We start from the raw sequence: 17318 nt of genomic DNA on the forward strand, positions 1-17318 counted from the left end.
ATATGAATCTACACCCATACATTGACTAAACAAGTGTACAAGATTTACACATATCTTTATATGATTTATTTATTTGTTTTATTATTTATGCATTGTTGGACTTTGCAGCACTATTTACATCAAAGCTAAGAGTATGTTAGACTGAAACCTACCTTTGTAAACATGAGCAGAGAGTATGAAATATGCATTGACTTCAGAATTCCTGAACCAGGCATATTCTCTACAAGTCCCTAAGCTCCAGCAACTAAGTCAAAAAGAGAAGATGCTTAAGAAAAACCTCTGTACAAAAGAAAGCCTTCAACACTTGTTGTTCCTAATTTGTACTCTAATGTCATGTGTAAGTCACAGTTATTTGGCAATATACAAAAGGCAAATTGTCTTTAACATATGCAGTATTTGACTTCTCAAGGCCCAGCAAAGCACATAGTTATGAAAGTTAAATAAAGTTATCTAGACAAAACTCTACAGATACAGTTCTCAAAATAGGAGCAGAAGGACCAGCTGTCTGTGCACGCACATGAACACACATACACATTTATATGCTTTATCTGTCTCCAATGAATTCAATCTAATTTACACAAGAATCAGATATTACAGAGGTTTTATGTGGGGACATTTAAAGATACAAAAAATATTGTCTCCACTGCACAGCCCAGCTTCTTATTACAGCAGACACTGTGGGTCATTCAGTACTTGGTCGGGTTTGGAATCTAACAGGAAGTTAAAACTCAAAGGCACGCACACACACACACACACACACACACACACACACAGAAGCACACACAAATGCACTCAGGCACATACACAACACCCCCACACTCACAGTCGCACATTCCCACTGTTTAATATATTTCTGTGTCTCCAGTTAACAATATTTTGTGTCAAATTATAGTGGGCAAGATAAATAGTGGGTCTGTGCAACATGGAGAAAATAGAACAGGAGGAAAATGTGGGGCTTCCAGATGGGTAGGAGGAGAGGAGAGGAGAAGAGAGGAAAAGAGAAGAGAGCAGAGGAGACCTTTGACTTTTAACAAAGCCTTTAATGAATCAATTCCTTATTTACAGTCATCCAAAGAAAAACACAATATAACTGCACATTTTCACAATCTCACCCCGCCCCACAGTAAACCATTACACAAGAAACTGAGACCACGCAAGTCATTATTCACTGTGTACAGAACATTTCCTTCACCCCCCCAAAAAAGAGATGAAATGATCCAAGTCTGCAACCATTTTATAGTAGGTGAACTCTATTCTGATTTAAGCAGACACCAAACTCTTGAACATAAGTTGAACATCTGTAGACCCTGTTCCTTTCATTTTATTCCTCCTGGTTAACACAATCCCAGTTTTTGCCTGACCTATAAGAAAACTGACTAGATATGTCTCCACTATGCTGCACTATCTGTCTGGGTTTATAGATGTTGTCATCCCACACCTGTCCATACCCAGCCAGAGGAACTAGCCTAGGACAGGTTACCCACAGATTTTGCAGGGTCTCCTGTTATGTGGTCTATATGTGCCACATGTCTGTTTGTGGCCCCAGCCCCCATGTGCCACTCTCCACTGGAGAGCCGCACTGCGCTTCTTTATAGGTTTGTCCAGCTGCCTATAGGAGAAGAAAACTGGAACAAGAAGTAATGAAGCTCCGTTGAGAGCTTTCATACCCGCAGCATACAGGAAATACATATATCTTTGAGGCTTTAGGAAGATCAGTGAGCTGCGGTGTTTCAAAAGATAGAAGAGGCACATCTTCTTCATGTTCCTCTACTACAGCGTTGATGGACAGCGGTGGCAAAGGAGTTCAAACCAATGGCTGCGTTTCTGTGGAGCCTACAAAAAATGCTCATGGAGACCAGGAAGGGCAAAGCACAAAACCAGTTTAAGAGGTGATGGCAACAGTTTTACACTGCTCTCCTGATCTCAACCCTTCCAACTTTGTCAAGCCAGCTGTTGTAAGGATTCTTTGTATGCCAGCAGAGCTAAGCATCCGGAACTGAGTAAGTGGACTACAGAACAGAGGCTTTTCCCTCATGTTCCCATATACTTTTGAGCACTCTTAAGCCAGTGGTCTTTAGCATGTCTTTAGCACAGAGGTAGAATGATGAAGTTCCTAATATGTCCATACTGGTAAGTTAAGTTAAGTTAATCAGTCTCTTCTGAATCTCCTGCACCAGTGCATTTGAAGGCTCAAGAAGATTAGTCACAACCCCTATAGGACAGCTGTCCTACAGGGGGCTATAGGACAGCAGTGACTGGGCCCACATTCATCTAAACAATCGGGCACTAATTTTCTCCACTACACCCTCCCAGTTTTTCCTCTGCAAATCATCATTGCCAAGAAAAACCCCAAGGCATTTCATCCCCTGTCTGCTCCACTGCAGCCCAGCTGGAAGTAATGGCTGCTTGTTTGCTTTTCCACTCTCCTAACAGTAAATCTTCACACTTTTGGCAGTTAACTCTCACAGAGGATGCACACTTACACAGTGAAAACTTTTGTTCCAATATGTGAGTATCATTTTTGACTGGCAGACAAACTAACTACTATACTGGCATCTGCATCAAAGGTTAGCCCCGTGAGACCCTGTCGCAATTGGTTCAAGAGGGGCTCAATGGTGAGAGCATACAACATAGCAGACATTAGCCTAATGCCTCTCTGTGCAGGGATTGGTCCGCTGAGTCCCCCTCGTATCTTCAGAAAAACAGACGCATTTGAATAGGGCAACTTAATTCATGAAATGCATTTTATTCCAAACCTAAAAGCTTCAAGCATCCTAAACAAATAAAAATGATCCACTATGTCAAAAGGTTTTTCTTGATTTATAGAAAAAAGGCGTACATCCAGACCCTGACATTTTGATAGGTCATTTCACGACTCAAAAACAGATTGTCTATTTTTGTGCATTCAAGAATGTAATATGACTGATTGTTATTGATAATAGAAACCAAAGTATCAAACAGTCCTTCAGTCTATTTGAGAGACATTTTGCAATTATTTTATAATATATGCAAAGGAGAGAAACCGGACTCCACTTTCTAAGCAAACCTAGATCTCTCTCTTTTTTGTGTGTAAATGTTGGAAAAATTGCCCTGGAGCAGCTGAGTAGCATTGTTGCAAAGTCTAACAAGTCTCTAAAATGTTTATACAAATCTTTTCCTAACACAAACCAAAACAGTTTATAGGACTCTGCAGGGAGTCCATCGATTTCTGATGCTCAGCCACATGTAAGCTCCTGGACGGAAGTAGACAACTCGTCAAAAGAAAGGGGTGTCTCAGTCGAAGTTTTCTGTGTGTATCTAGTGTTGGCAGTCCTTCCATTACCATATCCATGAATCTAGGATCACAACTCTCATCGAAAAGTGTAATGTTGAAGTGTGAGTACAGCATCCTCAGCTTCACTAGATTAGCTGCTGTGGTCCTATCAGGAAGCTTCAGGTGTCATCAAATTATGATACCTAACTTCTGTTTTCTAATTTAAAAAAGCATGTTGTTGGCACATCTGTGTCATTAATGGAAGATATTCCATTTCTGACTGAAGTCCCCTTTGCCTTTTTTTTTTGCTCTTGCTTTACTCCCAAGTTTTGCTGTAGCTCTACTTCCCAATTAATGAGTGTATCCTCAGATAATCAAATTTGGCTTTCTAATACCTGTAAACAGGCAGTTCTGCTGACAAAAGGTTCCAGTTTGAGTTTTCCCCAACTCACACCATTGAGTTAGTGATTGGAATTTTTTAATTTTTCTTAAACCCAAATGACTCGAAAATGACTGACAGACGATCTTTTTACGAATTAACTGAATATTTAAATGCCAATAATGAAAATGATGAATAATGAAACTACCCTTATTCTTCTTTAGGGAAATAGTCCAAAACCACCACCACAAAACCAATTCCACACACTCACTGGCCACCTTACACTCCATCACTCCCAGCACACAATGTAAAGAAGAAAGGAGGGACAGTTCTAACTCCAACCACAGACACCTGACCTGTTAATCTCGTCTTCTTGTGAACTTGTGTGGGCTAAAATACCTGCCTGGCTAAAACTTGCAGAATTTACCATGCACGTCCCTGTTTGCAAAAGCTTGCTGAATAATTACATTTATCAACAGGGATATTAATCTTTGAGTAGAATGGATGCAATTACTTCTTTGTGTTTCTTTACATTTTGGTTAATTTTTCCGGTCGGGTCAGCAGGACAGTATGGAAGTGGAAAATGGAAGTCACAGCAGACACAAAGTGACGCTGGGTGTTAATTGGGCTATGCTTGGCTCAGAGAGAGATGGGGAGATAGGAGGGTGGTGGGGTGGGGGTTGGGGGGATGAAGCGAGAGAGCCTGGAGGACTAATTAGTGATTATAACTTGGCGCTCTCCAAACATAAAATATTTCTCAACCCAAAAGACAGAGGAATGATTAAAAATAAAAGAATGGGAATCAAACACAAGGAGCTGTGAAACACCCCTCTGGTCCTGCGTGTGCATGTCTGCGAGTGTAGACGTATGTAGCATGCATGAGTGTGCATGTGCGAGTGTGTGTACTGGCTTCTTTGCCCCCTCATTAAACTATGCTTTACTCTGGTAAACGGCAACAGCACAGAGCTCAATGTCAACTGGAGAGGTTACAGCCATAGGCAGGCTCTGGGACACACACACACACACACTGACACGGATAAAGTTTCTCACCAACATGTTATCTAACAAATACTTGAGCAGCACACCCATTTTGTTTAAAAATAAAACTTTCTATAAGTTTTCAAAACCCTTATACTTTTGTCTATGTTCTGACACGGCCAAAAAAAAAAAAAAAGCAGAACTTAGACTTTCAAGACCCATGCCAGGGTGTGCTGCACTTTGGCAGTTTGCACATCAATGTCAAAAATCAAGGGCACAACTTTGGAAAGAAAATGGGGTCATAAGGACTGTAGCTGCGCATCACCAAATCTGAAAATGGAAGAATAGTTTGGGCTTTTTTTTTGAGGACTGTGCCTGTAACTGTGCCTGACAATTTCAAAACAAATGACTAAGATTTGCACAAATAGTCCCTGATTAAAAAAAAAAGGTTTGGAGTTACACATGTGTGGTATTGTGTGGGTGCAGCTGTCAGAAGAACACATTTCTCTGGAGGGGAGAGAATCAACATTTAATCATTCTGATAAGCTCTCTGCCGAACGCTGTAGACACCAACACTGACATGGAACGATTTCACTAATAAATAGTTAAAAAAGTTAAATAGTGACTAAACTACTACTTGTATATTTAATAGCTGCATTAATACAACGTATCAGTCAATATCACCATAATGTATAATGCAAGTGTGCCAGATTTATACAAAAGGTTCAGGATAATTCCCATCAGCTGTTCCTGGATAGAAAACAAGCTGACAGGCTAACAGAAAAGCAGTATCTTTTTTTTGTTATAGTGAATTAAACTATTTTGTATTTTACTGGCCACCCCAGTGGCTTGTATGACTGGACAGGCAGAGTATCCCCACTGGCAAAAAGAAGTGTGCTAGAATGGATCTGCTGGGATTGGCTCCAGAGCCACCTCTACCAGGAATTGGATAAATGGAAGAAATTGATGGATGGAATAATGGATGGATGATTGTTTTGTTTTTTTGTTGCCAGACAACGATGACATTGAGGCCTGGAGATGGTTACATAACAACAAAATGGGTCAATTATTGGTTCAAAATCCTCAGAGTGGTACTCACCTAAATGAAAAGTGGAAATGTGTACATTTGCATATTTTTAAATTAATTTAATTAAAAAACATTTTGACAAATATTTCAGCTCTGCTACTACGTGTGACAGTTTGGGGGGAATTGATTCAGACACCCGAAGCTCCAAGTCAGAGTAACATGGAGTGAAAGAGCCCAAACCATCGAAATTGTGATGTTTAAATTGTGCATACAAAGGGGAAACTCACTGTGTAATAATGTGTTGATAGGATATATATTTCTGAACTGTAAAAGTGTTTTCAAGGATATTTCCCTACACCGCCTGTCTCCCTGGTGGGAAGTCGGTATGTGCCTGCTCATATAAGGCTAATGATGTAATAACCATGCCTCCGACTGATCCAATCAAGCTTCAGCTGCAACTATAACCTTTCAGTCACTCGGGACCATTCTAGTTAAATAAAGACTATTGTAGCCATCTGCAGTAATTTTTATTTAGTGGAATAAGTCTGTGGGGTGGGGAGGTCAGACAGTTCAGACACAAAAAGAAGGAGCTGGGGTGAATGTGGGTTGCAAAGCAGCTTGCAGGAATAACTGAAGGGATGGTAAAGAGCTCAGGCGGCTCTGTGTAATCAACTTATCTGTTAGGACAGCTGCTTATTTTGACTATATGATCTTCCCAATCAATGTATAATTAATGCTTGTATATTTAATTTGGACTTTTGGATTTTACTCTAGGTTTAGCTGTAAAATTTTAGTTCTGTGTGAATTTTTTTTCCACCCACAAGAGCACCGCATGACTGCAAATCTTTATGCAAATATTCGACTATGAAAATCTTTTTTTTCTTGTACTTTTTCACACAGCATATAACAAATTAAAATATTAGATCTATTTGGTGCTTATTCAAACATTTAAATTAATCTTATCTAACCATTCCAACACATTCACAAATATGAATGCAGGGATGAACAGCTGTAATACTCACAACACCTATTTCCCTACACCACAGTCTGAATGGAACAGAGAGGCCTGCAATAATCACTCAGGGTTTCCATAATGGATTCATGGTCTAGTAACTGACAACTGCCAATCTCCCCCTAGTGTAACTTGTTTTTCAGGCACTCCTGCCTCATGTTTTAGCCACATTGGAAAAACAGGAAATATCTCCACAAACAGCGGAGTGCTGTGTATGTGCATATTTAATCCAATGTATCTGTTTAATGGCTCACAAACAACAGTAATGGCATTAATAATAAATTAAACATGCATACATACTCACACACCAGCAACCCAAGCTTTGTTTGGTCTAGAAATTGTAGCTCCCATAAGCTGAGACACTACAGCACGCACGTGTGAGTGTGAGTGGGTTACTGACAGTTTTCCCTGAGATGTCTGCTCTTTACCTATTATTATTGTTGTTGCTGTTATTTTTTTTAATTATCATGTCTGGTTGACATGATTGGCAACTCATTGATACCACTTGCAATCCCTCTCCTATCACCTTAAGTGTGCCGCAAAATCATGAATGGTGCACATGCATCATCAATCATATAATTAGCACAAATATAAATGCCTGCGCGCACACACACACACACACACACACACACACACACACACACACACACACACACTCACACACACTCATGCACAATCGGTTACCATGAGAACAACTATGCACAAAAAGAGATACACACCCACACACAGGAGGCAGATGATGGTGTGGAACATATATGATTTTTGATCCACTTCTTATCACGTTATTGTCATGCAGCAACACAACCAGACAACGGGTGTGTGAGCGCCGGTAATGAGCCTCTCGTCACACCACACAGCTACGTACACATCTCTGCACGATGAGAACAGCGCATTACGGCAAAAACACTGCCTGTTTCAGAGCATTTTGTTTCATATCATTAAGGACAAAATAATACCCGCTCTCACATTTGCTTTTTTCTCCCCACTCGTACAGTCGAGCGTCATGTGGAGCAGAGTCACATGCAGACGCGTTGTGGCACAGGCAACTGTCATCTGTGTGATGCACTGAAGTCTGTACCAACACATTTGACAGTTGCATCATTTGAATCATAGTGGGGGAGAAGCTCTGAAGTAGAAGCCTTTAAAATGCACATTAGACCACACAATGACATGCACATTTGCACAGCGTGTGTGTGCATGTCTCATATTGAACCGGGGCTTTAAAAAGAATTTTTTAACTTAGTATTCATCTCAGTCTGGCTTCTTAATATACGAGCCAGGATGTCAAGGGTCCCCACAAGAGTAATCATATCTTTTCATGAGCTTGAGTCACACGATGAGACTCTAAAGTTGGTCTTTGTCTACATTTCAAAAGTTTGATAGCCTCCTCGTGGTGGTGCTCCGAAGAATTTGCTGAAACCAAACAACGAGTAATTCCAGATGGATAGATAACACAGGCTCCACCATCAGTCTGCCCACCTGAGTGTGGTTTGTTATCTAAAACTAGTCCATAGTCTATTACCATGGACAGATACACATACACCCCCAATCTATTATTGAACAAAAGGCTCACGCCTCCGCTCAGCCCTTCAGGGAGGAATCCATCCCTCCATCCCAGAATAATTTCACACATCAGTAGATACACAAAAGAGGGAGAGAGAGAGAGCGAGAGAGAGAGAGAGAGGAAAGAGAGGGAAGGGAAGGAAGAGAGGAAAGGACAGAGAGCAGGAGGAACGGGCCGGGTAAAAAATGTATGGGGTCACAGCTCAGTGCTTGTGGGAGACCAAGGTGTCAGGGGGAGCCATGCGTGACAAAACAGAGATCCTTTTGCGCACAGGGAAACAAACGCACACACAGCCACACACACACACACTTGCAAAGACATGCACATGCCAAGAAAAAGGTGAGACTAAGGACGTATCAGATGAAGACATGTAAAGATTGAATCTGACTTAATAAGAGGCATTCTCGCTCAAACGAAGTCTTAATCTCTTTATCTATCGCGCTCGTCTTTCGTAGCCTCACACACACACACACACACACACACACATGCACGCACACACACACACATACTAAGGATAATCCTGATTCTCCATGGCTTTTATAAACAGCATGTAAAAACCCAAAAGCCACTGACGATGAGGACACTCAAAGCCAATTCTTGATTTGCTTATGTACAGACGTATGGAAACAAAGAATTATATAGAAACACACACAAATGGATCTACACACTAAGTAATTACACACACACGCGCATACAAATATTGAAGAGATGTGCCCAAGTAAATAAAATCTCCAAATTTAACAACTGGCTTCACAGCTGATTGGTCCAGAAACCCCGCATCTAAAAATGTTTTGCATTACAATCTATTGTGGACATTCAACAGTACACGCAGATAAAATTTCAGGACAATGCTAATTTAATATCCTATACGCTGATGACAAAAACTGGCAGATTTCTTTGAATGTCTGCAATTCAGACAGATTAAAAAAAGTCAACAGACAGGGAAAAAAAATCAATTCTTCTGTCGCAGCAGCTTCAAAATAATCAATTGCAATAATCTAGGGTTCCTTACGCCGGATGCACAGGCTGAAATACATACATGCACTAAACGCACAGTGAGCATACACATGTCTCCCACTAAGAAAGCACTAAGCAAGAGGAGCAGCAGACACAATGGAGTGTTTAAGTATGCGGAAAACTTTATGCCTGGGTGGAAGAGGAGCTTTGAAGAAATCCGCTGAGGGACAACCAACCTCCCCCTGAACTGAGCCTGTACCTCCTCATCAGAGAGGGAGAGAGGGGCATGGGGAGTGGTGTGTGTGTGAAGGGGGGCAGTGGTACTGGGGGTGTAGAGACAGAAAGAGATGGAGAGAGAAGAGTTGGAAGGGAGACTTAGGGAGACAAGAAGGGAGTAGGGCCAGGAAAAGGGGCAGAAACAAGGTGTGCTCGTCTAATTCAGAGCATTGTCCACAATTGCTTGTGGTTGGCTGATGTGTGGAAGTCCCTAACCGGTAGCAGTCACGTTGCTCTGAAACACACCACAAACACACACACACCGCACATGCACACTGCTTATTCATACGAACACACTGTTCAGTAGGCACCGTGCTTAACTCCCAGTATGACCTTCATTGAGATGGATTGCATGAAAAATGTAATGACTTTCCTGAGAGAAAAACCACAGGCCAAATCAGCTTTGCATTGCATAATAATGCTGGACTTGGTAATCAATAACACAAACACACATCCATAATGGAGTGCACAGTCTGCACATGGAGAAAATGTCTCAGCAGAGGCCAACCACATCACAATGGATGGAGGAAACCACCAGTGGAGGGGCTGTGTGATGCATAAACAAGGAGGTATTGACGATAAATGCCTGCAACCATTTCCACCCATCAGACACTTTTCTAAGCTAACAGCTTAAGTCTGGAAACAACATACAACTCTGAAAAGCTTTTCGCACGCCCAAAACGTTCATCTCAGGGTTATCCTTGGCCCCGAGTAAATAGCTGTCCCGAACCTAATTTGACCCAATTTTACACTCTACAACTTGGCTAAGTTATCTATTGTTCATGCAGCAAAGATGATGCTAATTTTGGCCTAGAGCAAAGCGATCTCCGCTCTTTATGAATGAATGGTAGCTATGTGTTTGCTTTGGAGCCAAAAACGTGCAACAGTTTTATCAACTTTCTCTGGTTCCATAGCAAAAAAATGTATCTTACTGACCAGGCCTTCTTTGAACTTAGTAAAACGCAGCACTAGAAACAATCATATCTGTACCCTCATTCCTTGTTTTTCAGCCTATAAGCCTTATTGTTTCAGACCTCAAATCCCCTGTTTCCTATGCCCTACCCCAGAATGGTTTTGGGTTACAAAGAAAAACAGACAGCAACATGCCAAATGGAATCTATACTCTGTAAGATTTTCGCTGTGAGTTCAGGTTGCTGATGGTTGTTTTTTGGGGTTTTTTTTTTTTGTTACTTCCCAGTGTCACAGTTTTAGGATCCCATAATGAAAAGCTGCCATTGTGTTTGTTTACCTCCTCTTCATTTCTCAATGTGACATTAGTTAGAGATGAGTCACCAGCCAGGAAAAAAACAAAAACACTGTTCATCTTTCTGTCACAGATATTTCCCTCTTGAGTGTGTCTCATTCTCACCTCGTTGGTGTTCCAGCGATGGCGCTCCTTGGGCAGAGAGGAACATTTGGGTAGACACTCTAGCAGCTTCTTAGGAAGGTAAATCTTCAACTGGCCGGGCTCATCTGAGGTAGGGAAGAAATAAAGAAGGAGATTAAACAGGATAAATGACAGACGAATAGAAAGAGAGGACTAATTGCACATTAGACACAAAGAGACCTTGAGCAGAATAGCAGAATTCTTGGATAAGGCAAAGGAAAATTATGAGTTAAAATTATAAGTACAATTTTAAAGGTTTGATGTGACAGACGTGTTCTGTCCATCTTGTACTTGAGCGGGATATTTGAGATTTATCAGGAATATTTTTGGCATAGCAGTGGAAATAGATGTCTGCAAGGAAGTCCGAATGACCTTGAAATTATGGTATTCCTAATCAATAAACCAAGAGAAACAGATGAAGTTGGGTTTAATATTTCCACATCATCTTTATGTGACTGGGCCTTAATATAGCTTATTATCTATGTGTGGTTCAAAGCGCTACACATTAAAGGAGTACAGAATTTCTCCAATCAAGGTAATCGAGTTAACAATAGCTAAGCGAGCAGAGGGAGTTGTGGCCGGGTTACTTTTGGACAGCAAGTGAAGATGCACCTGGGGCCCACCCACAAACAGATTTAGATAAAGAAGAATCCATTATCATACATTATCAGTGCATTTGGGGTTGATAACAATCACGGCTAATCACAGGGGCATTACTTATCCCCATTAAAAGCAATGCTTTTCCCACAGTGTTACACAGACAGTTTGGTAATGAGGTGGAGAAACCCAGAATAGCTCTCCCTGTGATTTAACTAATATTCTTGTACTCGAGGCAGGGTGACGTGCGAGTAAGCAGGATCAGACCATGTACAGACACATAGGGTAATGCGTCTGTGTTAATCTCTTCAATAGAAATCTTGGTATTTCCTTGTTGTTACTAAACACTCGATAAACAAAATGCCCACTATTGAAATTTACACATAATCTCTGCCTGTCTGTCTGCAAACTCCTACACAGTCAGGACATGAGCAACCACACTTGGCATATAGGTCCCTGAAGGGTTCACTAACCAACAGCTAGTCATTACAATAAAACCACTGCATTATTTTAATTTCACAATAAATTCTAACTTATCAATATTGAATATACTCATTACTAATATGCCCAAATTGTGACGGTATCAATAAACTGAAACAGTAAGTTTTGAAGTTAAGTTTACTATACTCTGTGATTGTAAGAACTGGCATTTACTAGTTAAAAGGTGCTAAAATTGAACTTTATTAAAATGCTAGCAATTTTTCTTCGCCTCTGGTTACAACCTCTTTGAGAAAATGTGTAAAAACTCTCGACAAAAAACCCCATTGCAGGTTACTTTTGTTGTCTCTTTATTTATTCATCATCCATTTTGTGAAGAACTTCTTCACACTACCCTTACATGAGTGAAAATTCAGAAATAAAAGCTTCTAAACCTCAGTGCCTTTTTTAAAGGAATTATGAATGCTACCTTCTTTGCTGATTGGCGGATGGCAGTCAGCGAGGTGAATATCAGGCTATATCTGTGTTAGGCTGATGAATCTTTACCAAATTCAAAATAGACACAGTAGTTTATTTTGAGTCAGTCCCACATACATTGTTTTTCTGAGCAAAAATAGCCTCCAAATGTTCACAGTTTTCTCCTGACTAATGTTTTCTAAAAACTACAGGGCCAAGCTTTTTTTTTAGAAAATTGCTCTGCTTTTTTTTTTTTTTTTTTTTTTTACATAACAATATAATTGTGGCCCGTTTTCAAACATTTAAGTAATTAGCAGAGAAACCAAGGGGCTGAGAGCCACGGACAGTTATACCTTATGCAGTATACAGTATAATTAATGTTGTGGAGGGCGCTATATGAGATCGCCACGGCAGAAATATAGTCATACTTGACAGCAAAACTGATTGTTGGTGTTGAATTACCAGTGAAACTACCCCTACTGTGCTTCTCCTCCTACTGCTGTGTACGGAGAATCACCAAAATATCGAATAGGTGCAGGGAAGGTAACAAAAAATAAAATAAATAAAATAAAATCCACCAAGCCTCAGCCTCAGGAAAATACCACCTCACCAGTGTGTCCACACAAAGACAGACCCCCTGTTATGTGTTTGTGAGTGTGTTCCCAACGGGTGTGCTTCTCAGAAGTCAAAGCGAGCAAGCACTCAAAGGTTATTGATAAGCATTTGAGTAGAGGGCGTCCATTCATGACTCCCCTGGGAAGATAGGAATTATACTCTACCTGAGGGAAGATGACAGAGCAAGAGAAAAAGACAGATAGGTAAGGTGGGAGGGTCAGCATGGGAGACAGAGAGAGGCAGGATGACAAGGAGCCAGAAAGATGGTGTTAATGAAGAAAAAAAAAAGAAATTTGGAGACTGGAACAAGCTAACACAAAGATGCAAAGAAGAAGAAGAAGAATTGCTTTAGCAGGACAGGGGAAGGGGCTATATGTGTGTGTGTGTGTGTGTATGTGAGTGTGTGTGTGTGCTCGTGTAAGTAGCTATCTGAGCATGTGTGTGTGTTTGTGTCAGTAGGAAGTGTGTTCAGGCACGTATGCTCCCCCTAATCAATTATGCATTTATTAATAGAAGGCCTGAGAAGACAGAATTTCAAACAGCTGAACTGTGCAGCAGCTTAGTTAAACAGCTGAATGGTGCAGCTTAGTTAAAGCCTAATTTCTTTTTTAGCAGCACTCCAGCCTCTCTGCTATGAATGCCAATCAGCGTTTAGACCCCACCCCTCCTGGCTATAACCCCCTCCCTTCCTCTGCTGTTCTGAAGAATTCTCATCAGAGCCTCGCCTTTGAAATGTACCAGAACCACCACATCAAACAAGCCCGTTGCACATGCGCAGGCACACATACACACACAAACACGCACGCACGCATACACATATGCATGCTCATACATACAAACAGACACATACGGCAGTGCCTGCTGATCAAAGAACACACATCACAGTATTTGTCCCAGAGTGACTTCTTCTTTTTTGTTTTTAAACCAGTGACCTTGGCACCCAAACCCCTTTCAAAGCACACCTTCATGGACACAACCATCATCTTAACCTGTCCTCACATTTACTCTCCCTGCTGACGAGGAACGGAGGACCAACTTTGCAGATTTGTTGAATGCTGATGAGCTTTTACACCCCAAAGAGTTGTATCTTGTATTTCTAACAATCCTGAACCAGAGAATGCGTCCCTGTTTTGAAAAGATTCAGCCTCAGTGCTGTTGCAATCGTCCTTTCCATCTGCTCCAAATGACTCTCGGTGGAGCCGTACTATTGTGTGACATGGGGCAAAACTTCTCTTTTGTTTTCTGGCTACCCAGGAAAATGAAGCATCCTGGGACCCAAGGAATGCACATCTAAATATGAAAATCCGACGCTGTTCGCATTTACATTTGTATTTAAAATCATAAAACACTTTCAATACCTGCATTGCTTCGTGCGAGTCCCTCAGCAGCACGCCACAAATTCTGGGTGTACACAGATCACTCACTCACTTGCTAATCTAGTAAAAACGAGTCCAAAAGAGTGACAATGCCTGAATGCTAATGTGAAACTGATGGCTCATTAAGTCATATAGAGGTATGTGAGCTAAAGAGCGAAAATGTTCGACCAAAGTGAAACATTGCTCTGGGTACGCTATCAAATGCCACCATTTAGACTGGAATCACACAGAAGAGCGGCCTCCGACTGATGAATATTTTACCTCATAAAACTGTCATCTCCATATTTAACACAGAAACAAGCCAATGCCCTTGTGAGATGGCTGTCAGTTAATTATAAAACTCTCCTCAGTAAAGAGAGAGAAAAACGCTCCAAATGCAACTCTTAACTCTCCCCCTACTGATATTAGGAGGCGTCAGGGGAAATTTTCACATTTTCCCCCTTTTCGGGATGAAATTAATGTGACAGAAAGAAAGGCTCATTGCACAGCAGCTAGATAGAGGGATGGGAGAGAGGAGGGTGAGAGGAGGGCAGCGGGGAGAGCCAGGGCACGGAGAAGATGGTTTGGGGGGTGGGGTGGGGGGTGGGGTGGGGGGCATGGGATGAGTGAGAGTGCAGGAAGAGGGAAGGAGAGACGAGAAAAAGAGGGAGAGCAGGGGGCGGAGGGGGGAAGGGATAGAGAGATGGGCGTGCATGCTAATTTTATCATTCTGCTGATAAACTTTTCCTCCAGTAATCCTCCAGCTGGGACGTGAGAACAGATAGGAGACAGGGATAGGCTCGGGAAGCCTTGGTTTTTATTAAACAGTCATCAGAAATAGAACCCTCTATTCTATTCTATTCTATTCTATTCTATTCTATTCTATTCTATTCAGTCCAGCTTTCATTCCCTGTTCAGCATGGTCTGGTGCAGAAATGAAAAAGGGGTTGAAGTGGAGAGGGTTGTTGTTGGGGTGGGAGGTGTTTAAATATGTCCCCCAATACCATTGCCACAACCACCACACTCCTAACCCCCTCCACTACTAACCATCACTTCACTAAATGTCCGTCTGCTCCTCCTCGCATCTGTTTATTTTCCTCCAATTTGTCCCTCTAACACACATGCACACAGAGGCACACAGAGGCACACACATGCATTTGCTCCATGTCCTCTGGAATCAATAGCCAATCAAAGCAATCATTGCCTTTATAGTCTGTCTAACAGACAACAGCAATCGCACACATGCTTGCTACACACTCACACACATCCGCGGCCATGCACCGACCCCAGATTACACACTCCATCTCACTTCTAGTTTAACAAGGCCCATTGAGGATTATAGATACATAATGCCATGTGTACAGATTAGGTGTGACAATAAACTACTGACAGCCAAAGTAAGCCCTGCCTTCTGTATGGCTATGTGCAGGAGTGTGTGCGTGTGCCCACTAATACTGTACTGGCATGCATGAATAAACATGATGTGTAACAGGGCTGAATTGGAGTGACGTCTCAGCAGAGAGAAATAGAGATAGTTTGTGTGTGTGTGTGTGTGTGTGTGTGTGTGTGTGTTTGTATGTATGCGTAAGTGTGATCAGTTACAGAGCAGATGAGGAGGAGACCTCAGTTCCCGCATCGCATCATTCTGCCAGAAGGCTTTTATGCTTGCTCCCAGAGTCACCCTGTGCTACAGACAAATGTGCGGGTGGCACTTAAACACCCTCACAGACAGACATGCACACACAAACTGCGCCAAGAGTGTTTGTGTGACTCTTACTGTTGGCGTCAGTGTCGTCACTCTTGGGAGGGGTGTGTCCAGTGTAGCCAACAGCAATCCTGACCATTCGCTCTGGATTTCTTATCTTCTTCAGTCCTACAAAAAGAGAAAAAGAAGAAGAAGAAGAAAAAAAAAAACAGGGACATATTTAGGAGACACTTCAGGCTTTGGTTTCCTTGGCAGTCGTACACCTCACCTCAATCTTTCTCCTCTAAAGCCCAGAAACAAAACTCCAAGTGATATGCATGTGGGCTGATCCATTTTCTGATCCACTAACTTGCATCCATCGTGTCCCCTGATCGATTGGCCACAGAAGATACACTGCCTCTGTGTGTGTGACTAACTTGTTCCCAGCTTTAGTTTCTCTTCACTCTCATCATTTCTCTGTTTCCCTGACCACTGTTGCTATGATACAAAGTAGACCAACCAGCACAGAGGGAGATGGTCTTCCAGGCTATATGGTGGATGTTGTTCTGATGCCCACTGGTGCCATCCACATCTGCCAGGCAGGGGGAAGAGTGGAAGGCTGTCTCCTGCCTTCGTCACCACAATTCATTTGGCTTTCATTCAGCAAGGCTCAGGCTTTTAAATCATTATACCCAGACTACACGCAACACTGAAGGGGCAATGGATAAAACTCCAACACACTGTGAATCTGTTTGCGTGAGTAGGTATGGTACAGTGTGGGCAGGGGGGAAGGTTTAATATTTATGTGGTACACTGCCTGCTGATCTGCCCATGGGCCTTTTGTCTCATCAACAGTTCTAGTCTTTTCACGCAACGGGACTCTCAACCCACGGCCTTCCTTTCGCCTTTGGCAACACTCTGCATGCTTACTTGCACGCATGCATGTATGTATATGCGTGCCTGACTTTAAGTGCTGTACACACGATGTACTGCAGAAATGCATGACGGTAGTTCAAGTGTTGCCAAAAATTGCCCCTTTGAGAAATCTTGCTCAGTGTTGCTCCCTAGTGGAGAGAGTGCTGAAAGCTCTCCCAGACAATTTTACTACACTTTTGATGATTTGAACCACCCCCCCAAAAAAGAGCTTTCCATTAATTAAAGTTATTTATTTATTTTAATTGCTAAGGAACTGTGACAAGGGAGAAGATATTCCCAGGACTGCCTCACAAAAACTAAAAACAATTTAGATAGTTTAGGTGTAGCATCACTTTTCAGAGCATGCTGACAATGAAAGGTATGCAACAGCAAGAACTGTCTGTTAGACACTGAGAGAAATGACT

The 17318-nt window shown here is 41.8% G+C and overlaps 1 protein-coding gene across 6 annotated transcripts in view; it reads right to left on the reverse strand.

Annotated features, from left to right (window-relative positions):
• LOC100701441 (calmodulin-binding transcription activator 1) overlaps positions 1 to 17318 on the reverse strand; it is a 55936-nt gene that overhangs the window by 37221 nt on the left and 1397 nt on the right. For 5 of the 6 annotated variants that reach the window (XM_013269165.3, XM_019358768.2, XM_005469312.4 and 2 more), the window contains exons 2-3: positions 16072 to 16167; positions 10816 to 10919 (exon numbers count right to left, since the gene is read on the reverse strand). In XM_013269165.3, the coding sequence (XP_013124619.1) occupies positions 10816 to 10919; positions 16072 to 16167 (200 nt within the window). Of the gene's footprint in view, positions 1 to 10815; positions 10920 to 16071; positions 16168 to 16267; positions 16398 to 17318 lie in introns of those variants that run through there. The other variant, XM_019358767.2, reaches the window with a different exon arrangement.

Source organism: Oreochromis niloticus, linkage group LG5 (assembly GCF_001858045.2).
Source record: "Oreochromis niloticus isolate F11D_XX linkage group LG5, O_niloticus_UMD_NMBU, whole genome shotgun sequence".
Classification (NCBI taxonomy): Eukaryota; Metazoa; Chordata; class Actinopteri; order Cichliformes; family Cichlidae; genus Oreochromis; species Oreochromis niloticus.